The sequence below is a fragment of the Trachypithecus francoisi genome, unplaced genomic scaffold (genome assembly GCF_009764315.1).
Source record: "Trachypithecus francoisi isolate TF-2019V2 unplaced genomic scaffold, Tfra_2.0 Lachesis_group5, whole genome shotgun sequence".
Taxonomy (NCBI): Eukaryota; Metazoa; Chordata; class Mammalia; order Primates; family Cercopithecidae; genus Trachypithecus; species Trachypithecus francoisi.
In genome coordinates, this window is record NW_022681470.1 from 33,975,893 (window position 1) to 34,000,002 (window position 24,110).

General features: G+C 41.2%; 1 protein-coding gene and 1 long non-coding RNA gene across 4 annotated transcripts in view; one reads left to right on the forward strand and one right to left on the reverse strand.

Moving 5' to 3' along the window:
- The window catches only part of BRINP2 (BMP/retinoic acid inducible neural specific 2), a 53,169-nt gene that overhangs the window by 13,938 nt on the left and 15,121 nt on the right, over nt 1-24,110 (forward strand). The window contains exons 2-3 of the mRNA XM_033197464.1: nt 13,055-13,245; nt 14,318-14,526. Of these exons, the coding sequence (XP_033053355.1) occupies nt 13,055-13,245; nt 14,318-14,526 (400 nt within the window). The remainder of the gene's footprint in view (nt 1-13,054; nt 13,246-14,317; nt 14,527-24,110) is intronic.
- On the reverse strand, nt 318-14,148 carry LOC117075287. 3 transcript variants are annotated; one of them, XR_004433934.1, is made up of 4 exons: nt 13,763-14,148; nt 13,036-13,175; nt 1,280-1,405; nt 318-461 (listed from the first exon to the last, which is right to left on the reverse strand). It is a non-coding gene; the product is annotated as an uncharacterized LOC117075287 (long non-coding RNA). The 3 variants fall into 3 exon arrangements; XR_004433933.1 differs by lacking the exon at nt 13,763-14,148 and adding an exon at nt 13,607-13,741 and having other exon boundaries at nt 1,284-1,405; XR_004433932.1 differs by lacking the exon at nt 13,763-14,148 and adding an exon at nt 13,607-13,741.

Below are 24,110 nucleotides of genomic sequence, written 5' to 3' on the forward strand. Positions count from 1 at the left end.
CCCCATAGAGCACGACTCACACACCAAGATCCCACAGCATAAAAGACAAGGGCTCAAGACCAACACCATCTCCCCCTAGACCCAGAAAGCAAGAAGAAGGGAGATCATATACAGGATTGTTGCTGAACTGAGAAGTAATGGGAGCATGGCTGCTTGAACAGTAACTGAACCCTTATCCAGCTAGGCAATACAGTTAAGAAATCAAGAGCCAAGATGGTTTCATCAGGCTAGAATATTGGATAGATACAATCAAGACAGTATTAGTCAAAGTAGGCTAACTGCTGAAACAAATAGTCTTCAAATCTGAGTGACTTAATGAAAGTTTATGTTTTTGCTCATGTCACACTACAATACAATTTATGAGAGACATAAAAGGAGATTGCTTCACGAAATCAATTCAGGACAAAGACTCCTTCGGCCTCATCATTCTGCCATCCCTTAGGGCCTCAGAGTCCTGGATCCTGGTAGACAAAGGAAGAGAAAGAGCATGACGGATTTCATGAGAGGTTTGATGGTATAGACCTGGACTCATATTCTACTGTAGAATTCAGTCACATGGCTATGTTTAAATGCAGAAGAAGCTGTGGGGGTGGGGGTGGGAAATTGTCCATCTGTGAGCCCAGGAGGAAAATGGAAACATCTTTGGAAACAACTTCCCAGCCTCTGCCACAAAGGGTGGAATGCAAAAAGAGGGTGAAATGTAAAGCCCTAAATTGAAGTTAAAAATGTCAGTGTCACAAATATAAGAGACCTGACTTGACTGTGATACTTGAGAAAAAAAAATTCTGGGGCTGGAAAGAAATATGGGATACCGACTGATGATATGATTACTGTTAGCAAGGAATATTTTTGTCTTTAAAAAATGAATGTAATATTCAAGTACATTAATAAAAAATATATAGCAGCAACAGCATAGACTGCCTTCACCTCTTACTTATCTTTGTGTCCTTGTGTGTGTTATCTGAGCCTCAACAAGCTTAGCTATAAAATAGGACTAACACTTGTGGTGTGTGTCATTTAACTATTGCTACAATGATGCATACAAAAAGCAACAAAATTCAGTAGCTTAAAAATAATTTATTCCTTAGCTAGGTGTGTTGGCATGTGCTTGTAGTCCCAGCTACTCGGGAGGCTGAGGCAAGACAATTGCTTAAACCTGGGAATGCAGAGGCTGCAGTGAGCCAAGATCATGCCACTACACTACAGCCTGGGTGACAGAGTGAGACTCCATTTCAGAAAGATAAAATAAAATAAAATAAAAAATAAAATGTATTCTTACTCACGCACGTGCAGGTTTGCTGGGTTAGCTTTGCTTCATGCTGCACGTCTGCAAGGAGGCCATTAGGTGTTTCTTCTAATGGTGTTTATTCTGGGACCCAGGCTAAAAGAGCAGCACCTGCAGTACCTGGGGGAAGCAATTCTCATAGTAAGGGCAGAAATGCAAGACAGAGAGTGGAAATGTTCAGTATCTATTGAGGTCTTGGTCCCAAATCAGCACACAATCACTTCTGCCCTCATTCCTTTGTCCAAAGCAAAGTCACATAGCCAAACCCAATATCCTTGAGGGAGGGAAATAAGCTCCCTCCTCACAAGTGAGTGATATTGCAAAGTAACATGTCAAAGGGCATCCTAATACTGGCGAGAATGGTGATTCAATCAACCACACTGACATCTGTAAGATTACAGTGACAATTTAAAAATATATAAAGCATCTACTTCCATTCCTAGAAACAGAGGGTCTCACTAATAACTGAAACGATGATAATGGTCATAACGATGGTGCTAATGATGTATTCAGATCTTGTATCCTAACGTACTCTCAGTGGCTCAGAATATATCTACTGGATTGCGTTCAAATTTGGTTTCCATCTTTAAAAAGAAATACCATTGATTGCAAGCAGAAAAGGTTGAGCATGTAGGCCTAGGAATCTGGAAACTGTGTTGAAGGAACTAAAACTATTTAGTCCAAAGAAGAATGACCCACATAAAAATTAAATGCACCAAAATACCAGAGGGGCTATTTCTTTGCAAAAGGAATAAACTTGTAGAATAATGGAAGCAATTACCAGTCTGCGGGAATTCTCTGGGAGTCAAGTAAATAAAGGAAGCTCAGGAAGACATTTGATGAGAGCCATGCTGTCCACAGGTGAGCCGATGAGATGCTGGGGAGCAGTTTGGGATGTCAGGAAAGACCTGACAGTGAGTGCCTGGAAAGACACAGGTCTCAGCTCCCTCTTCAGTTTCTTCTGGTTGCACAGATTCACTGGGCCCTCATTCCAGTGAGTCTGTTGTCTTTCATGTTGATTCTATAAACACACCACTCTCAGTGCTCTCCCTATGTCCCCAAGCCCCACTAGGGCAGTGTGAGACTAGCCAAACAGTGATCTCCTCCTCTTCCTTTAAGCTTGACTCTCCCCTCCCCCATGTCTCCCAATCAGCCTTAATTAAACTGTTTGAAAGCTGCAGCTTGATTTTAATTAGAGCAAAATTGGGAAGATTAGAATGAAATTGGCCAATCATTGTTTACGGGCCGTTGTTTGAGAACACAGCAGGCTGCTAAATTACCTCCATGCCAGGCTTCTTGAATTCTCCCAGACAGTGAAAAGATGGAGAGCACCAGGACATCAGGGAAGAGATGGCCTCATTTCTGCTCTTGTGTCTCTAAGAGTTGCAAGGTCTGAGATATTACTTAACCAAATGACTCCTGGACTGAAGCCTCCCTGCCTGGGGATCTCTCCCAGCCACAGAGGTAAACAAGCCAAAAGAATCACCTGGGAAGTATGACAAAGGTGGACAGTAGTCCCTGAGCTTGAACACAGGCCACAGACAAAGGCAGAAAATCATTGGTAGCATGGTCTAAGTTCTAGTTAAACTCTACCACTAGTCAACTGAGACTTGGGGCAAGTCATTTCTCTCAGTTTCTCTGTCTTCTCATGTGTTAGCATGTAAAAGCTTAATAGTTGATTAATGATATTTTCTCTCCCTTTCTCCCAAGGTCCCTGTATAGATAAAATAAGTGTGTGTAAAAATTGTATGCAAAAAACCAGTTTGGTTCATATCAAGACAACTGTTTGGAGAATAATAGCCTCTTCCCTTTCAGTTCTGTAGTCCTTTTGAACACTAAAAGTTAGAGGGGGTGCCCCCGAAAGAGAGACTACTGGAAGTAGATCAGGAGGGCCAAAGAATAGAGAAGGTCAATGTCCCTACCATGATAGCTGACTGCTTCTGTCATTGTTTGCAAAGTGGGTTCCATCACTGCTTTACCACTTCCCCCCAATCTCTCAGGAAAGCACTACACCAATATATGAGATTATGGTTTTTATTCTCATTTCTTTTTATAACTCAGATTAATCATATCCTATTCATTATAGCAGTAAAGTCTCTAATAGCCAAGTACATTACAGTAATCTGTTGTTGAGATAGAAATCTCTTGGTGATGTGATGTGTAGAAATACTGTCTCTGTATAGGAGCCAAAGTATGATATATCGTTAAGTCCCTAAAATGTCCAGCTTGATAGAGAATGTGAAACCATCATAGCTGAGTCACTGGATAAAAAACTGGCATCACTCAATGTACATGTTGGCTTTGGCTATTCTTGTTCATGTGAGTTTTTCAAGATGAAAAATGTGAGTCCTATGAAAAAGACAAAATGGTGATGTCATCGCTTGGTGGATTGAGTTCTGTGATGGGAGCAGTAGCCCTGGGTGTGAGGTATATTGGTAGAAAGATGAAGAAAGAGAAGGCTTCCTGTGTCTGAAATTCTTTAGGAAAATCAGCCGCGTGACACTCAGTGGTATTTACTGAGTTTCCTCTGTCCAACTGGCAAGTCTCAAGCTAATTGGGGAAAGGCAAATCTCCAAGACAAAGGCTCTGAGAACAAAGGCAGTTGCACTTACCCAGAACTGGTTGGTATGTGAGAAAATTTCCCATAGGTCATTGGTTGACAGTATAAGTAGACAAAGTAAAGTCCTAGGAAAAATGACAAGAAAACTATGTCCTTGGCTTAGGGCTGGTCTGTCTCTTTTGCTCCAGAGTTCTTAAATATTTTATTCAATAACATGTCCTGTATTTACCTTCATTTTTCAGGGAAAACCAGTTTGGTTCATATCATGACAACTGTTTGGAGAGTAATAGCCCAGTCTCTTTCAGCACTGCAGTCCTTTTGAGCACAAAAAGTTGGAGGGTGTGCCCCCAAAAGATAGATCATTGGATATAGATCAGGAAGGCCAAAGAATAGAGGTCAATGTCCCTACCCTGAGAGCCCACTCCTTCTGCAATTGTTTGCAAAGTGGGTTCCGTGGTTGCCTTAAGACTTCCCCACGGTCTCTCAAGTCCTATTCTGAGAAACGCAGAATAGTGAGCAGGCGGTGATTGGTTGGCTCTGCTGGAAGCAGCATTGATTTCCTCCTCAGTAAACCCAGCCTGGAGTCTAACGCAGGAGGAACAAACGTCGTATGCAGGGGCACAGTGACACTGGGATAGGTTGGTGCCAAGCCTGCAGGGGTGCCGCGGTGGAGGGGGGTGGGTAGAGCTGCATGCTTAGGATGCAGGATGTGACTTTCCAAATGACAGCCCTATCTGTGGACTTGGAAATGGGCCTGAACATGCTTCCCCCGCAGAGGTGGAAAGATGAAAGATCTATTACAAAAACTGGTAACAGAATAATCCGGCTGTTCGCGTGAAGTTATAGCACAACCACCCACCACTGTAGGCTACAGTATTCATTACAGGTTGAGTATCACTTATCCAAAAATTTTGGGGGACCAGAAATATTTTGAATTTTTTTTTCAGATTTTAGAATATTTGCATTATACTGGATCAGCATCTCTAATCTGAAAATATGAAATTCTAAATGCTCCAGTGAGTGTTCCCTTTGAGAATCATGTTGATGCTCAAAAAGTTTTGGCTTTTGGAACATTTTAGATTTCAGATTTACAGATTAGGGACACTCAACCTGTACTTCTAGATTTGAGCTTCACTGAGGTTTGTGTGTGTGCGCACGTGTGTGTGTGTATGTGTTTTCATACTCTTCCCCTTAAGGCTTCATAGGGAGGGAGGCTTCATAGGTAATGACTCTTCACAGGGGCCAGGTCAATGTTCTCAGTTTATGAGCCTGGAAAGTGGTGCTTCCTTGTGCAGCTGCTGGAAACAGCACCCGGGCTGGAAGACCCCAGCTGTGCTCTTTCTGAGCCTTTCATCTTCAGGCACGAGACCCTGCAGGGGGATTCTTGCTGGGAGATTTCTTGTTGACCTTGTGTAACATAGTGCTGCAGGTGGCTGCTGACATGAATCAGTAGCTTGAGTTGGAGGCAGCACTTTTTACTTACATCTTTTGAATTAGGAACATTTGTAGCCATTTAGTATTCTCATCGGAGACCCTTTTGCCTCAAACCCAGAGCTGGCCCAGTCTCAAAACCCTGCTGAAGCTCCTGTGCCTGAGATCTGGCATGGCCGTGGTTCAACTCTCCTATTGCAGGGCCCCTTTGGATTTTGGGGAAATCCCTAAACTCAGTTACAACCAGAAGCATCATTTTTTGGCAATCTGAGCCACCAGTGTTATGCAACTTGGGATAAAGATAACTACAATTACTTCAGCACTGATTATTTAGATATCATTATATCTAAAATATTCTGAGTGTCAGTATGCTTGGCTGATTTAACACACTGGATTATACCTTCCAGGCTGGGTTATCCCTTCCCTGGACATTGGTTTGGTTTTTATTAATGATTTTATGTGTATGTTCACCCTTTCACGGAAATACACATTGTTCACTCTAGGCTAACCTAAAGCATGCTAGAGGAAGATGGAAAATTGACTGAATTTTTGTTAATTATAGCAGTTTACTGAAGCACCCTTTTTATGTGCAACGTGAATGCATTTTACAGGCAAAGTCCACAGGGAAGAGCTCTCTTTACCCTTTGGCTGAACCTGTGAGCCCTGGATGCAGTGGCCACTCCTATTCTAAAGACACTTTACATAGGGACTATAGTGCTGTTAGAAACGTTTGCTTTCTCAGATTGTTTACTGTGTAACAAACACAGTGGGAGAAGATTTTAGGAGAAATGGCTAAATTGAAATGGAGATTTACTTGATATCTTAATTGAAACAAAGATGATGGCTTAATTGAAGCAGTGTGTGTTAATATAATTGATATATAGAAAACATCTTTTTCTTAGTTAAAAAAAAAGAGCCTTGATTATTCTATTACTGGGGGGAAAACTGCTAAATGAAAAATCGGAAATGAACATTTCTTCTTTGAATAGCTCAGGCTGCCTTCCAGTATTGCCTCTAAGGTTTGCAGATGCTGGAAAGAATCAGGTTAATAAGTTCTGTAAGCACATTTTTACCACTTTCTGGCTCAAACACCACGCACAGATGTTTCTCCATTATTTTGGTTCCAAGAAGGGCCCCAAAGGGCAAGGAAGAAATTTATTGGGGCTGAAGAGAAAATCACTGGGAGCCCTGAGAGTCTGAACCTTTCTGTGGCTGAGTACTTATGCCTAATGTTTCTTTTTTGAGACAGGAGTCTTGCTATGTTGCCCAGGCTGGACTCGAACTCCTGTGGCTGAGGCCTTATGCCTAATATTTTTTGAGATGGGGGTCTTGCTATGTTTCCCAGGCTGGACTCAAACTCCTGGGCTCAAAAGATACTCCCACCTCAGCCTTCTGAGTAACTGGGACTACAGGCACTAGCCACCATGCCCACTTGAGCCTAATTCTGAGTTGATAGCCCGCTGTAGTTTGTGATGAAAGTAGATTTGGGCTTTTTTGTTTTTTGTTCTTTGGCAAATGTAGCCACTTTTATGTATTTGTTTGTTTGTTTGTTTGTTTGAGATGGAGTCTTGCCCTGTTGCCCAGGCTGGAGTGCAATGGCACAATCTCAGCTCACTGCAACCTCCGCCTCCCAGGTTCAAACTATTCTCCTGCCTCAGCCTTCCAAGTAGCTGGGATTACAGGCACCTGCCACTGTGCCCGGCTAATTTTTGTATTTTTAGTAGAGACCAGGTTTCACCATCTTGGTCAGGCTGGTCTCGAACTCCTGACCTTGTGATCCACCCACCTCGGCTTCCCAAAGTGCTGGGATTACAGGTGTGAGCCACGGCGCCCAGCTGCCACTTGTATGCATTCTTACGGATTCTTTCTCCAGTGAAATTCTCCAAATATAGTCCCTATCCTTATAGTCCCTATATGGCACTATTGAAACTCTCTTCCCCCACATGCACACACTTTTACTCCATAGCATAGTTGTTCCTTAGAGTTTCACAGATGACAGTAGTATAGCCTAGCGGCAAAGACTGTGTGTACTGGAGTCAGACAGTCCGTGTTTAAATCCTGACCTTGCCACCTACTGGCTTAAACTACTTAACTAGTAGTTAAACTACTGGGCAAATTAACTTATTTGTACCTCAATTTCATCATCTATAAATGAAGATAATTATATTTTCCCCCTTATATGGTGTTTTGAATATAATATTAACTAATCCTTGTAAGATGCTTGGAATGCCTATCACATACTAAAAATTCATTAAATGTTAGCCATTATTTTTTATTATTTGCTCATAAAAAACTTCCTTAGTATCATTCCTTTTTCTAGGTCATTCATTATTCTGTGTTATGATTTCTTTAGCAGCCACAGGAGCTGGACTCAGGCCTTTATCTGTGATTCCTCCCATGTACCTTCTGTATGGACTTGGCTTTTTGAGGCATCTCAATTTCTTCTCCTGCAAATGGGCATGTTAAAATTGCCTTAATCCAGGAACATTTTTCTGTGGTGCAAATGTTATGCTATGTTTTGAATATACAACTAATCCATGTTTTATGTAGAAAATGTAAAAAGTGGAATGTTCTGGGTAATAAAAGTATGTGTGTTAAAGGATACCAAACACCACAAAAAATTAGAATTTGATAAAATACACTTAATACTTAACCTCATCTACTCGAAGGAAAACAGTGCTAGAGAAACAGCAGTACGATACTGGCCTGGGTTTTAAGCACAACTCTGTCATTTACTAACTGTGATTTCATCCACACTACTTTCTTAGTCTCTCTGAGTCTCAGTTGTGACTATTGTCACCGCCATCATAGTTTCTGTTAATAGCATAGAAGGAGGGTCAGCACACTAGCTTTTTGTTCTGGTTCTATTATCAACTGGCTTCATTGCTTTAGGTAAACCTCTTGCCCTCTCTGTTTTACGAGAAACATGAGGAAACTAGAGAATACTAATTCCCATCCAGACCCAGTGTCTGACTGGGTCAGACAACTGACTACCAATTTTTATTTATTATATTTAATTAAAGTGGGCCCCACCTCTATGCTAAGTTGGCCTTTCCTTACTGTGAGGGGCTTTGACCATTGTAAGAAACTATGGAAAATGTAATAATGTCTTTTCCCCCCAGCAATCTAGAAAAATAATAGGTTAGAAACCATTAGTTAATGAAGTCTAGATGTGCCCTATCCCAAAGCAAGGGGGCTGGGTTTGATGACCCTAAGGTTTTTTGTTTGTTTGTTTGCTTGTAGTAATCTGATTTTATGATTCATCAATGTAATTATCAACTAACCAGTGAGAGGATTCTAGTTTCCATCCAGCCAATTAGAGATGAGATTAGGCAACTGTTCTTTACCCTGCAGTGGGGTTTGGGATAGAAAATACTTTTGACAAATACTCTGTACTTTAATTAAAGTTTAGCACTTGCTGCACAAAGGAAATAACTGACAATATGTTATTATGAACTTACCTTCTTAGATAAATAAAGCTACACAGCAGGAATTTTGAAGACCTTGTTGGAACCATGAATTATTAGTCACCTGCTTTTCTTTGTTTCCCTAGTAGTATTTGACACATGCTCCTCCCCTGTCAGTCTCCAGAGTTAGATGGGGGGATTATGCATCAAATGTAGCATGGATTTTTATTTATTTATGTATTTATAATTTTAATTTTAAAATTTTGTTCATAATTGACATATCTGGCACAACAGTGTATTGGTGTGATGTTTCAATACATGCATACACTGAATAATGATCAAATCAAGGGAGTTAGCATATACATCACCTCAAACATGTATCATTTCTTTGTGGTGATAACTTTCAAGATGCTTTTTTCTAGTTACTTAAAATCTACAGTACATTATTATTAGCCATGGTCACCCTACTATGTAATAGAGCACAGAACTTATTTTTCCTAACTGTAATGTTGTATCTGTTAACCAAGCTCTCCCCATTTCCCTTTCCTACTACCCTTCCTAGCCTCTGGTAACCACTATTCTACTCTCCAATTCCATGATATCAACTTTTTTAGACTCTACATATGAGTGAGGTTATGTGGTATTTGTCTTTCTATGCCTGGCTTATTTCACTTAACATTATGTCCTCCGGGTTCATCCATGTTGCTGCAAATGATAGGATTTCATTCTTTTCCCAGCTGAATAGTATTTCATTGTGTATATCATCAGTTTGTGGAAATTTAGGTGGATTCCATATTTTGGTCGTTTTGAATGGTGCTGCAATAAACATGAGGTGCAGATATCTCTTTGATATACTAATTTCAGTTCCTTTTTTTTTTTTTTTTTTTTTTTGTTGAGACGGAGTCTCGCTCTGTCGCCCAGGCTGGAGTGCAGTGGCCGGATCTCAGCTCACTGCAAGCTCCGCCTCCCGGGTTTACGCCATTCTCTCGCCTCAGCCTCCCGAGTAGCTGGGACTACAGGCGCCCGCCATCTCGCCCGGCTAATTTTTTGTATTTTTTTTTTTTTAGTAGAGACGGGGTTTCACCGTGTTAGCCAGGATGGTCTCGATCTCCTGACCTCGTGATCCGCCCGTCTCGGCCTCCCAAAGTGCTGGGATTACAGGTTTGAGCCACCGCGCCCGGCCTTCAGTTCCTTTGAATATGTACCTAGTAGTGAGATTGCTAGATTATATGGTAGTTCTATTTTTAGTTTTCTGAGGAATCTTCATGCTGTTTTCATAATGACTGCACTAATTTACACTCCCACCAACAGTGTATTCGAGTTCCCCTTTCTTTCCATCCTGGCCAGCATTTGTTATTTTCTGGCTTTTTGATAACAGCCATTCTAACGAGGGTGAGGTGACATCTCACTGTGCATTTGATTTGTATTTCCCTGATGATTAGTGATGTTGAGCATTTTATCATGCACCTGCTGGCCATTTTTATGTATTCGTTTGAAAAATGTCTATTCAACTATTTTGCCCATTAAAAAAAATTGTTCTTTTGCTATTAAGTTATTTGAGTTCTTTACATAGTCTGGATATGAACCCTTTAGTGGACTCATAGTTTGCAAATATTTTCTTCAGTTCTGTAGGTTGTCTCCTCACTCTATTGTTTCCTTTACTATGCAGGAGCTTTTCAGTTTAATGTCATCTCATTGTTTATTTTTGCTTTTGTTGCCTGTGCTTTTGGGTTCTTACCCCAAAAATCTTGCCCACATCAATGTCATAAAGCTTTTCCCCTATACTTTATTCTATTAGTTTTATAGTTTTGAGTCTTACATTTAAGTATTTCATTCATTTTGAGCTGATTTTTGTACATGGTGATAGATAAGTTTTATTCTTCTGCATGTGGATGTTGTGTTTTTTCAGCACCATTTATTAAAGACATTCTCCTTTCCCAAATGTGTGTTCCTGGCATCTTTGTCAAAAATCTATTTATTTATTTTTAATTATTTTATTTTTATGCAACCCTATCATTTGCATTTCATGGACATTTGGGGAAGGTTAGACCAAGGTTTGGCACTGTTATGATGAGCAGATTTGGGATGGGTGAAGAGGGTGTAAACACTTTACATTTTGTTGCTTCCTAAGGCAGTGGAGCTGTTCTTACCAGTACAATCTGGGGGACAATGTAAAACTCATTTCTTATTAATGGATATGATTCTTTAAATTTCATCCCAAGACAAAGATTTATAAACCTGTCCCCTTTAAAATGCAAACATTCCAATGAGGAGCAAAGCTTGAAAATTAAAATCTTCAACAGAATTAGAAACGAACGACTTTGCAATCTTCTAAAATAAGGCTTCTTAAAATATGGATCCTCTTAGTCTATTTCAGAGTGTTCATGTTGACATTTGCACTGAAGGTACAAAATAAAACTGCTGGTACCTTAATTTGAATAAAGGCAGTGACACCACATAACACTAGGAGTCATGTATTCTTCATTACACACTTGCACCTAAACACACAACCACACATGCGCGCGCACATACACACACACACGCTTCACTTAAAGCAGAAACATTTATTAATTTTATTAAATCTTGACCCTTGGGTACATGTGTTTTTAATATTCTGTAAGATGAAATGGGAAGTGCACATAAAGCAAATCTGAGGCTACTTAAGTACTATAATTGTCTCAAGGAGAAATACTTTTGTGGTTGAGTTGCAAGCTGAATTAGCCACTTTTTTTTTTTTTTTTTTTTTTTTTTTTTTGAGGCGGAGTCTCACTCTGTCGCCCGGACTGGAGTGCAGTGGCCGGATCTCAGCTCACTGCAAGCTCCGCCTTCCGGGTTTACGCCATTCTCCTGCCTCAGCCTCCCCAGTAGCTGGGACTACAGGCGCCCGCCACCTCGCCTGGCTAGTTTTTGTATTTTTAGTAGAGATGGGGTTTCACGGTGTTAGCCAGGATGGTCGAATTAGCCACTTTTTTCATGGAACTCCATTTTTCTTGAAAGCACAAGCGACAGGCAAACTATGATTATTCAGACTTGAGTGTCTGGCAGACGTTTCTCCAAAAAAAAAAAAAAAAAAAAAAGAATTAACTAAGCCAGCCTCTGCAAGGAAAACACCTGACAGTATTTGTTACCAATAATACAATTTAAACTTTTAAATGAAAATTCAAATTTTAGAAAACTTGCATTCATCCTCATGAACTTGACATTTTCCTAATATTTAAAGACTTTGAAGAGATTGGTCGTGATATTACATAGTGAGATGTTTTAATATTACATAATGAAAAGTGTCAAAACGTGGAAGATCTGCATAACTCAGTGACCTGATATTTTCCAGATGACCAACACATGATGTTACAACATTATGCAGGATAGAAAGATCCATTCAGATTACAATATAGAACACTGGATTTAATGTAACAAAGCATGAAAAGTTCACTGATATGATTTCAGATTCCATATTGTAACTAACCTTTAAGAAACTACCATCTGTTTAGTTTAGTGTAGTATCAAAGATGAAAATCCACAATTATGAAAACAGATTGAATGTAGAAGCAAATATGAGAGTGCAGCTCTTTTCTGCTAAGCCTGATATTAAAGAGATTTGCAAACATGCAAAGCCATGCCACTCTTCTTGCTAAATTTGTTTTGTTTCAGAACATACAGTTGTCATGAAAAGGTTAGGTTTTATGTAATGGGTTTATTAATGTTATCTCTAAATGAAATAAATGTTGATTTTCTTGGTTTTAATTTCTAAAATGGTAAATCTCAATAGCTCTAAGCCACATGTACAAATATGGGGATTCAATAATTTTTAACAGTGTGAAGGGGATCAGAGATCAAAATGTGAGGGCAGTGGTTCTAGAGCAAGCCTCCTGACTTCACAGGTGAGTAACTGAGGCCATGACAGGTGATGTGACTCATTCACTATAAGACAGCTGTGATTAGATCACATCTTTGCAAACCACTGTTCCAATGTGTGTTTTTTCTACTACTCGACACTGTAAACCATGACTTCATGTGAATAAGCTAATCAACTACTGCCTGATGAGAAAGTTGGCTGGGAGAGGCTCTGATGGAGGTCAGTGGAGACAGAGCTTTCTTACAGCATGTGAATGACAGGCCAGGTGAGAGGCTAAGGGGCCTCTGCCGGACACTGGGCACCTCCAGCGGGTGGGGCGGGGGGGAGGGGGGGCGCGGGGGAGGGGGGGCGCGGGGGGGAGGGGGGGCGCGGGGGGGAGGGGGGGCGCGGCGGGGATGTGGGCTGAGAGGAGATGAGTGGTTGCAAGTGGAGGAAGAACATTACCTACTTCAGATTTTATGCCTCTTGCTCTGAAACGCGGTCAGCTTTTCCTTACCCCTTGGCTTTTCCTCCAGGGAGTTTGCCCGTTGGAAGGTGAACAACTTGGCTCTAGAAAGGAAGGACTTCTTCAGTTTGCCATTGCCTCTTGCCCCAGAGTTTATCCGGAACATTCGCCTCCTTGGAAGGAGACCCAATCTGCAACAGGTTACCGAAAACCTGATTAAAAAGTACGGCACTCATTTCTTACTTTCTGCCACCCTTGGAGGTAAGCAACATCACAATCCTAAGCTAATTGGTTGCCAGACCGTTGGAAATAACGTTAAGACTTATGTAGTATAGCTCCAACAGTCTTTTGTTCCTCCTGGTCTTTTACTGCCTCAGAAGTCTTTCTGGTGCATTTGAAAACAGTGTAGTCTCTTGACATCTCAATTTACCCCAGAGCATCTCTATTTGCTTATAAGGCTCTCTTGAGGAGGGGAAGTTGTGTATGGCGGTTGGAGGTGGACAGGCTCCTAACAAGCACTTGCCAGCAGGGGGCGCTCCCAGTTTTCGCTTCGCTGAGTCACCCAACCCCTGAGGCTTCGCCACTTTCTATTTTTTGCTGTGGCTACAATGGTCAGACTCACAGGCAAAGAAGTCGAAGTCCCTGGAGTACTGACCCCTCTTCCTCTCGATAAAGATTGGAAACTGTCTAAACAACTCCAGTGGTGCTGGGCTGATGAATCACCCTCTTGTGGGGCGGAGGGTGGGGGCAGGGTGGAGCAATGTGGGCTAGAACCTACCAGGGCAGGATCAAAAGCTCTGAAGATGCAGAGTTCCCTCTGCCCTGGGAAGAAGGAAGCAGGATTCATTATAACATTTAGCTCACTGTCCAATCGACCCAAACAAGCTCTCCCAGGACTCAGGCCAGCTGTCGGCATGCGGCAGGTGTTGAGTGTTTGATGGGGGGGAGGGAGATGAAGCTTCAAGGCTTTTGCCCTTCCCGAGGGAGCAGAAAAAGCCACGAAGACTCCTCGTAAACAACTTGAGAGAGAGAATTGTGTCTCCCCTATGGAGGAGGATTGCTTGAGACAGAGTTCAATAGAAGATGTTAAACAGATAAGCTGAGGGCAGGGGGACTGAGCTTTGGAAGAGGGCCTTTCAGGCAGCGAGGCCGCTGGCCTGTGGCTCCCTCTGATGAGCCTCTTCTAAAGATGGTAAGGGCTGGGGGAAGAGCTTGGCAGCAGGGGCTGTGCTCTCTCTCAGCTGTGTCTACCCTGGCCAAGGGTTTATGTTCCTATTGGTAGGGGATTCAAGAGCAGAGAGCCTCACCAATACACTCGTGTTGTTCACCATAGGAGAAGAGTCCCTGACCATTTTTGTGGACAAGCGGAAACTGGGAAGAAAGACAGAGACAACAGGAGGTGCCTCTATAATCGGGGTCAGTGGGAACAGCTCGGCTGTGTCCCTGGAGACCCTGCACCAGCTGGCCGCCTCCTACTTCATCGACAGAGAGAGCACGCTGCGACGGCTGCACCATATCCAGATAGCCACGGGGGCCATCAAGGTAAGGACCTGAGAGGTACAGGGCAGGGGGTGCGGGAAGCACTGAGGAACTAGGAGGAGGCCCCAGCCTCAACCAGCTCTAGGTCAGCCGGGCGGACTGATGGAAGAGGAGAAGAAGCTTTCTGATGAAGACACAGCCAGCCTTCAGACACGATGGGGTCACTCATTCCACAGTAGACGCTCACAGAGCACCCACTCTGAAGCAGGCTGCAGCAGAGGCACGTCTGTGAATGGCAGACAAGGTCCCCATGCTCACAGAGGTTGCACTCTAGTGGAGGATGGAAAAACAACAAAGTCATTTCTAATGATAAATAAAAGCAGAGTCATAGGTGCACATATCCTGGGGCGTGGGGAGGGAGCAGCTCATATGATTATTATTAGATTGATCATGGAGGGCACTTTGGGGTTTAGACTCTGAGCTCTGAATGATAAGAAAACAGCTTTGTGGAGAAGTGAGCAGAAAGTGTTCAGGCAGACAGAACAAATACTAAGTACTTGTTCTAAGTAAGTACTAAGGCCTTTTAGCAGGAACCAGCCTCATGCCTTGTTGGGCCACAGAGAAGACTGCTGAGATGGTGGGGAGGTGAATAACAAAGACAAGATGAGGTTTGGAAGTCAGCTGGAGCCAGATTATGTGCCATGAGAAGGAATTTTAATATAAGTCAAAGTGCAGTGAAAAACCACTGGAGAGATTTAGCAGGGGAGTAACATGATCTCATGTATGTTTTTAAAAGAGCGATAGTTATTTTGGCTTTAATAACTATAACCTTCGTCATATCTTCTCTACTTACACCTAAGAGATTTCTAGTAAAGTTCATGCTGTTTTAGGGAAAACCAGTGAAAATACTGTACTTGAGAATACAGGTTTTTTAAAAATTCTAAGCATAATATTAAGGGGTTGAAAAGACTTCAAAGTTGTCTTTTATCCTGCTTTAATCCCATCTGAAACTCACAAGCAAATTTTACTTACTAATTCATTCAATAAATATTTACTGAGCACCTATTATTTGTCAGACACTGTTTTGGGTCCTGAGAATGTAAGAGTGAACAAAAGCTGTAAAGTCCCTGCCCTCATAAAGCTTGAATTCTAATAGCAGAGAGATAATTCATAAATGTATAGGCAATAGCTCATTTTGTTATGGTTTGCTTTATTGCACTTTGCAGATACTTCTTTTTTCTTTTTTACAAATTGAAGGGTTGTAAGAACCCTGTGTCAAACAAGTCTACTGGCACTATTTTTGGCACTATTTTTCCAACAGCACGTGCTTACTTCATGTTTCTGATAATTCTCACAGTATTTTAAACTTTTTCATTGTTATTTTGTCTATTATGGTGATCTGTGATATGAGACCTTTGATGTCACTTTTATAATTGTTTTGGAGTGTCACAAATTGCACCCATATGAGATAACAAACTTCATCAGTAAATGATGTGTGTTCTGACTGGTCAGTGTAGGGAACTGGCTGTTCCCCCATCTCTCTCACCCTTCTCAGGCCTCCCTATTCCCTGAGACACAACAATCTTGAAATTAGGCCAATTATTAACCTTACAATGGCTTCTAAGTTTTCAAGTGAAAGAAATAGACATCTCTCATTTGAAATCAAAAGCTAGAAATGATTAAGCATAGTGAGGAAGGCATGTCAAAAGCTGAGAAAGGCCAAAACCCAGGCCACTTGCATCAAACAGTTAGCCAAGTTGCAAATGCAAAGAAAAAGTTCTTGAAAGACATTAAAAGTGCTACTCCGGTAAACACACAAATGATAAAATCGCCAAACACCCTTCTTACTGATATAAAGGAAGTTTGAATGGTCTGGAAAGATCAAACCAGCCACAACATTCCCTGAAGCCATAGCCTAATCCAGAGTAAGGCCTAACTCTGGTTAATTCTGTGAAGACTGAGAGGGGTCAAAAAGCTATGGAAAAATGTGCAAAGCTAGCATAGGTTGATTCATGAGATTGGAGGAAAGAACCCATCTCCGTGATATAAAAGTACAAGATGAAGCAGTAAGTGCTAACTTAGACGCTGCAGCAAGTTATCCAGATCTAGCTAACATCACTGATGAGGGTGGTTACACTCAACAACAGATTTTCAGTGTCAATGAAACTGCTTTCTACTGGAAGAAGATGACATTGAGGACTTTAATAGCTAAGGAGGGTAAGTCAATGCCTGGCTTCAAAGCTTCAAAGGACAAGCTGACTTTCTTGTTACAGGCTAATATAACTGGTCACTTTAAACTGAAGCCAAGACTCATTTAGCATTCTGAAAATCCTAGGGCCCTTAAGAATTATGCTAAATCTCCTCTGCCAGTGCTCTATAAATGGAACAATCCAGCCTGGATGACAGCGTATTTGTTTACAGTGTGGTTTATGAACTATCTTAAGCCCATTGTTGAGACCTACTGCTTGGAAAAAACTTCTTTCAAAATATCCCTGCTGATTTACAATGTACCTGCTCACCCAAGAGCTCTGATGGAGAGGTACAAGGAGATTAATATTGTTTTTATGCCTGCAAACACATCCATTCTGTAGCCCATGAATCAAGGAGTAATTTTGATTTCCAAGTCTTATTTAAAAAATATTTTGGTAAGGTAAAGGCTGCCATAGATAGTGATTCCTCTGACAAATCTGGGCGAAGTAAATTGAAAATCATTTAGAAATAACACTATCCTAGATGCCATTATGAACATTTGTAATTCATAGGGGGATGTCGAAATATCATTAACGGGAGCTTGGGAGAAGTTGATTCCAACCCTCATGGCTGTCTTTGAGGATGTCTTTCCTCAGTGGAGGAAGTAATTGTATATGTAGTAGAAATAGGAAGAGAACTGGAATAAAAAGTAGAGCCTGAAGATGTGACTGAATTGCTGCAATCTTATAAAACTTGAATGAATGATGAGTTGCTTCTTATGAATGAGCAAGGAAGTGGTTTCCTGAGAGGGAATCTACTCCTGGTGATGATACTATGAATGTTGTTGAAATGACAGCAAAGCATTTAGAATATTTTATACACTTAGTTGATAAAGCAGTGGCAGGGTTTCAGAGGATTGACTCCAGTTTTGAAAGAAGTTCTATTATCGGTAAAATGCTATCAAACTGAGACACATGCTACAGAGAAACCTTTCATGAAAGGAAGAGTCCATTGATGCAGTCAACGTCATTGTTGTCTTGGTCTAAGACATTGCCACAGGCCACCCCAACCTTCAGCAACCACCACCCTGATCAGTCAGCAGCCATCAACATCAAACCAGGACACTACCAGCAAAAAGACTCCAACAACTGGCTGATGGCTCAGATGATCATTAGCATTTTCTAGCAATAGCATATTCTTTAATTAAGGTATGTACATTCTTTGTTCAAACATAATGCTATTGAACACTTAATAACTACAGTATAGTGTAAACATCACTTTCATATGCACTGGGAAACCAAAAAATGTGCATGACTTGCTTTATTGTGGTATTTGCTTTATTACAGTGGTCTAAAACTGAACCCATAATATCTCTGAGGTACACCTGTATAATGCCAGGTGGGATGAATGGTATAAAAAAATGAAGCCAAGTAAGAGGATAAAGGGTGATGGGAATGTGGAGTTTAGGGAAGACCTGTCCAAGGAATGCCACTTAAGCAGAGACCTAAATGAAGTGAGGGAGTAAGCCCTGAACATCACAGACAAAGGACAGAGCAGGTACAAGTGCTGTAAAAGGGCAGGGCAGTGTACTTTGTATGATCCAGGACCACCAAGAAAGGCAATGAGGCTGGCATGCAGTCAGGAGAGAAATGAAGTAAAAGATGAGTTTATAGAGGTTGCAGGGGACATATCATGAAGGCCTTACTGATTAGGAAGTAAAAAGAAAGGGGGATCCTGGAGACCAGTGCAGTGGCTATTGCAATAGTAAAGGTAAGACATAATGGTGGCTTGGACAAAGCTGGTGTTGCAGAGGTGGTGAGAAGTTGGCATATTCAGAATATGTTTTGATGGTAGAGTCTATGGAATCAGACAATGGATTGGAAGAAAGGAGTAAAGATTTACTGCAAGATTTATGGCCTAAGCAATCAAATGAACAGTGATTCCATTTACTGAGAAGGACAACACTGGGAGGAGGTACAGATCTGAAAGAAATAAATCAAGAATTTGGTTTTAGACAAGTTGAATGTGACATTCCTATCAGACGTCTAAGTAGAGAAATCTAACAGTCAGTTGAAAACAAACACCAAGATTTCAAGAGAAAGGCTATGATTGAATCTGGAAAGTTGGTATACAAATATATACACATGTCCACCTGTGTAGCTGGTATTTCCAACTATGGGAGAAAATGAAATGAGATCACTGAAGGAGTGAGTGCAACTACAAAAGTGGCCCGAGGGCTGAGTTGTGAAGCACTCCAATGTTCAGAAAGGGGGAAGAAGAGAGGATCCAACCAAGAAGACTGAGACAGAACAGAGAGTATGAAGAGGACCAAAGTGGGCTCACAAAGCCATGTGAAGAATGTTTTTCACAAAAGAAGGAACTGGCAACTGTGGCTGTTGAGCAGCCACTAAGGTGGAGATTGAGACTTGACCTTCAATTTTGTGACATGGAGGTAACTGGTAACCTGGAGAAGAGTGGTTCAGTACATGAAGGGTACAAAAGGCCGAGTGAAGAAAATTCCAGGAAGGAAGCAAAGTGAGAAATCAGATATGAGTAGAAACAATCCTTTTGCTGTTTTTCAAGGCAAATTGAAAAACAAGTGATAACTGGAGAGCGATGTGGGGTCACAGGAGGATGTGTTTTTATTTTTAAGATGGGAGCTATTCCAGCATATTGATATAGTGATTAAAATAACTCCATAGGCCAGGCGCAGTGGCTCATGCCTGTAATCCTAGTACTTTTGGAGGCCAAGGCGGGCAGATCACAAGGTCAAGAGATCAAGACCATCCTGGCCAACATGGTGAAACCCCATCTCTACCAAAAATGTAAAAATTAGCTGGGTATGGTGCTGCATGCCTATAGTCCCAGCTACTTGGGAGGCTGAGGCAGGAGAACTGCTTAAACCCAGGACACGGAGCTTGCAGTGAGCCGAGATTTTGCCACTGCACTCCAGCCTGGTGACAGAGCAAGACTCTGTCTAAAAAAAAAAAAAAAACTCCGTAGAGAGGGAGAAAGAAAGTGATGATGTAGGAGAGACAGAAGATAATCGCAGGAGCAAAGAGGTTGTTCTTACCCAGGAGCTTGAGCTCTTCATCCTTCGAAACAGGAGGCAATGCAGAGGGCACAAGGACAAAAGTAGCAGGATGTTAGTTGCATGGTGAGAAGATGCCGCTGTTTTCTTCTGATTGGCTTCTTCTTCTTGATTTCCTAGGTGAAACAGAAGGAAAGTCTTTGGCTAAAAGGAAGAAAAGGGAACAGTTGGGAAAATTATCTATGAAATGGTCTTTTGAGAATAAGAGTTAAGAGTGTTGAGAGCCCGCTTCGGTGGCCATAATTGTAACATGAGACCAGTCAGCATAGTTGTAAGTTTTATCAGCTACATTTAGCAGTTCATGTATAGGTAGGCATGGAATAGACAAAGAGTTGGATTTAACCAAGATGTGTGTATATACATGGTGAAAGATAAAAGAGGGAACAGAGTTGAGAATATACACAAAGGAGTGATTATAGTAATGGACCATGGAATATAATTCAGTCAGTGAATGAAAAGAGGCCTTTGAGGGATGCTAGAAAGTGAAAAGTTGGTCAGGTCTAAAGAGTCTAAGTAGGTTTGACAATTCATTAGGGAAAGAGACTAGAGCAAGTATGAATGGGTGATGCCTAATATTGAGATTATAGAAGGAATACTATGCCCTGGAACCTAATTTTATTAGTAACTGCATTCCCTCTGTAATCACTTAATGGAAATGAATGAGGGGAAGTAACAAGAAAAATAAACTGCAATGAGGATGGGTAGTGGGTACTAAGAGTCCCGTGGTTCTGGCTTCAAAGGAGCCAGAGATCATTAGCGAGGATGGAGGAACACTGTTCAGGATATCACAAGGGAACACCTTCCTTACTTCCATGCCCAGGAGCATGGGGGGTGGGAAATGAGATGGCCACTGCTGGAGAAGGCTACAGGGGAAACCATGTCCTCAGGGTCAGCTACACTGTGGTTAGAACCGAAAGGCAAAGTGGACTCTTGAGAAGTGGTTGAGATTATATGGGATTTTGCTAAGAACTGATCATGAGATCCAGAGAGCACAGTGGAAGTTAACTGAAGAGAAGAGGTGAGATTAGGGAATGTACAGAGTTTGGAGTGAGAGTAGAAGAGATGAGGATGACTTTCTATTAACAGGAAGGTAGGGTACATTTGAGAGACTAGTATCTTAGACAGTTTAAAATGATTTAAAAAATCACTGATGTGATTTTTTAACTCTTAACTCTCTTCCCTCTTTTATCTTTCATCATGTACACACACATATCCTGGTTAAATCCAACTCTCCATCTATTCCATGCCTTCCTGTACATGAACTGCTAAATGTAGCTGATAAAACTTACAACTATGCTGAGTGGTCTCATGTTATAATTATGGCCATGAATCTCAAGCTGGCTCTCAATGCCACCTAGAAGTCACTGTGGCATGGAGTAGGTTTTACCAAGAAGACAAACTCTGTGAAAGCCTCTCTCCCATTTAGTCCTGTGGTGGACTGTGTCAAAGCTGGAGAAAAATGGATCATATCAGAAAATGAAAGGTAGGCATTGGGTCTACAATTTAAAGATCCCATTTATGTTCCTTCCTATTCCTTGACATGACCAACTTTATACTTCTTCACTCTTTAATGGCCTCATTTTCTTAAATTCCTTGATTTATCACTATAATCTCAATAAACTAGGTATTGATGGACCATATCTCTTAATAATAACAGCTATTTATGACAAAGCCACAGCCAATATCATACTGAATGGGCAAAAGGTAGAAGCCTTCACTTTGAAAACCAGCACAAGACAAGGATGTCCTCTCTCACCACTCCTATTTAACTAGTATTGGAAGCTCTGGCCAGGGCAATCAGGCGAGTGAAAGAAATAAAGGGTATTCAAACAGGAAGAGAGGAAGTCAAATTATCTCTGTTTGCAGATGACATGATTGTATATTTAGAAAACCCCATCGTCTCAGCCCAAAATCTCCTTAAGCTGATAAGCAACTTCAGCAAAGTCTCAGAATACAGAATCAATGTGCAAAAATCACAAGCATTCCTATACACCAATAATACACAAACAGCCAAATCATGAGTGAACTCCCATTCACAATTGTTACAAAGAGAATAAAATACCTAGGAATACAACTTACAAGGGATATGAAGAACCTCTTCAAGGAGAATTACAAACCACTGCTCAAGGAAATCAGAGAGGACACAAACAAATAGAAAAACATTCCATGCTCATGGAGAGGAAGAATCGAAATCATGAAAATGGTCATACTGCCCAAAGTAATTTATAGATTCAATGCTATCCCCAACAAGCTACCATTGACTTTCTTCATAGAATTAGAAAAAATTACTTTAAATTTCATATGGAACCAAAAAAGAGCCTGCATAGCCAAGACAATCCTAAGTAAAAAGAACAAAGCTGGAGGCATCATGCTACCTGACTTCAAACTACACTACAAGGCTAGAGTAACCAAAACAGCATGGTACTGGTACGAAAACAGATATATAGACCAATGGAACAGAACAGAGGCCTTATAAATAATGCCACACATCTACAACCATCTGATCTTTGACAAACCTGACAAAAACAAGCAATGGGGAAAGAATTCCCTATTTAATGGTGCTGGGAAAACTGGCTAGCCACATGCAGAAAACTGAAACTGGACCCCTTCCTTACAGCTTAAACAAAAATTAACTCAAGATGGATTAAAGACTTAAACATAAGACCTAAAACCATAAAAACCACAGAAGAAAACCTAGGCAATATAATCACTCTCTTGCATATGTCTTCAACATGCCCTTTGTCCCTTCTTCATGCCCACTGCCATTTCATTAATCTAGGACTTCATCAACTCTTACCTGATTTTCTTACATTATCCTGTGAAGTAGTTTTCCTATCTCTATTCTCAGCTCTTCTCCCTGATTCAACCTCTGGGTTGCTACCATGAGTGCAAATCATCATATCATATTGTATCATATTACTCCCTGCCTAAAATCTGTCAGTGGCCCCAAACTACATGGGACAGAGCCCAAACTACTGTTCCCCATCCTGGGTGGCAGTGTGATGCAATGGAAAGAACATAGTCTCCAACCCAAGAATCTGAGTTCTGCCATTGTTCATGGTGGGACTTTGAACAAGCCAAACTTCTCAGAACCTCAGTTTACTCATCCTAAAATTGTTGTACAATTAGAACAGTTTCTATCTTGAAGTTTTCCATGAGGTTTAATAAGAAAGTGTAGGCAGGTGCGGTGGCTCACGCCTATAATTCCAGCACTCTGGGAGGCCGAGGTGGGCAGATCATGAGGTCAGGAGATTGAGACAATCCTGGCTAACACGGTGAAACCCCACCTCTACTAAAAATACAAAAAATTAGCCAGGCATGGTGGCGGGCTCCTGTAGTCCCAGCTACTCGGGAGGCTGAGGCAGGAGAATGGCATGAACCCAGGAGGCAGAGCCTGTAGTGAGCCCAGATTGTGCCACTGCACTCCAGCCCAAGCGACAGAGTGAGACGCCATCTCAAAAATAAATAAATAAATAAATGAATAATAGAAAAAGAAAGTGTAGATAGTATTAACCATAGCACTGTTGGAGTGTGAAAAAGATTAATTCCTATTCTTAACTAAACTATGTGACTATTGAAAATCTGTCTCTGCTGTCTTTCTAGTTTCATTTTTAACCAGTCCTTTGGTACTTTTCTCAGCTCCCATACTCCCCGCTCTACTCTTCACCTTCCACTCATATTGTGTAAACCATTCATACCTAAATATCAGGCTTTCCTCAACTATGCCATGTTCTCATATCTCACTTTCCTGGCACTTGCTGTTTGCTTTACTTGTAATGCTTGTCTGTTCACCTGAATGGCTCTTATTCACACTTTTTTGCTCAGCTTAAAAAGGTAACTCTTTTGTGAAGCCTTTCCTAACTCCCAAGATAGTCAAATGCCCCTCTTTAGGGTTTCAAACATATGCCTCCTTTATAGGGTATATCATTTGAGCTGTAAAACTGAACATATGTCAGCTAACACAATGACCTCCACATAAGACGATGAGGTTCTTGTGGAAGAGGCTGGGTCTTGTTCACTATGATTTCCCAATAAGAGTACAGAGCTTCCCACACTGTGGGCAATGGGTAAAGGTTTGTTGAATTAATGAATGAGTCCCTGGACATGGCATTTTTCACATAGATTAGGCTCTTCTGCTCAGTGTGTATGCAAGTACATATAAGCATGCTTAGTTGAAAGAAATAGAAATCTACTCAAGGTAGCTTGAGTATAAAAATAGTTTAAGAGAACTCTGGTGAAAAATACTACAGCTCTCCAAGGACTAGGCACTAAATCTAATGTAGGCACATGGAACTTGGAAAAGTATGGTCATACTCTCAGGTTATTCTTTTTGTTTTTTGTTGAAATACATGTTACTACTTTTTCA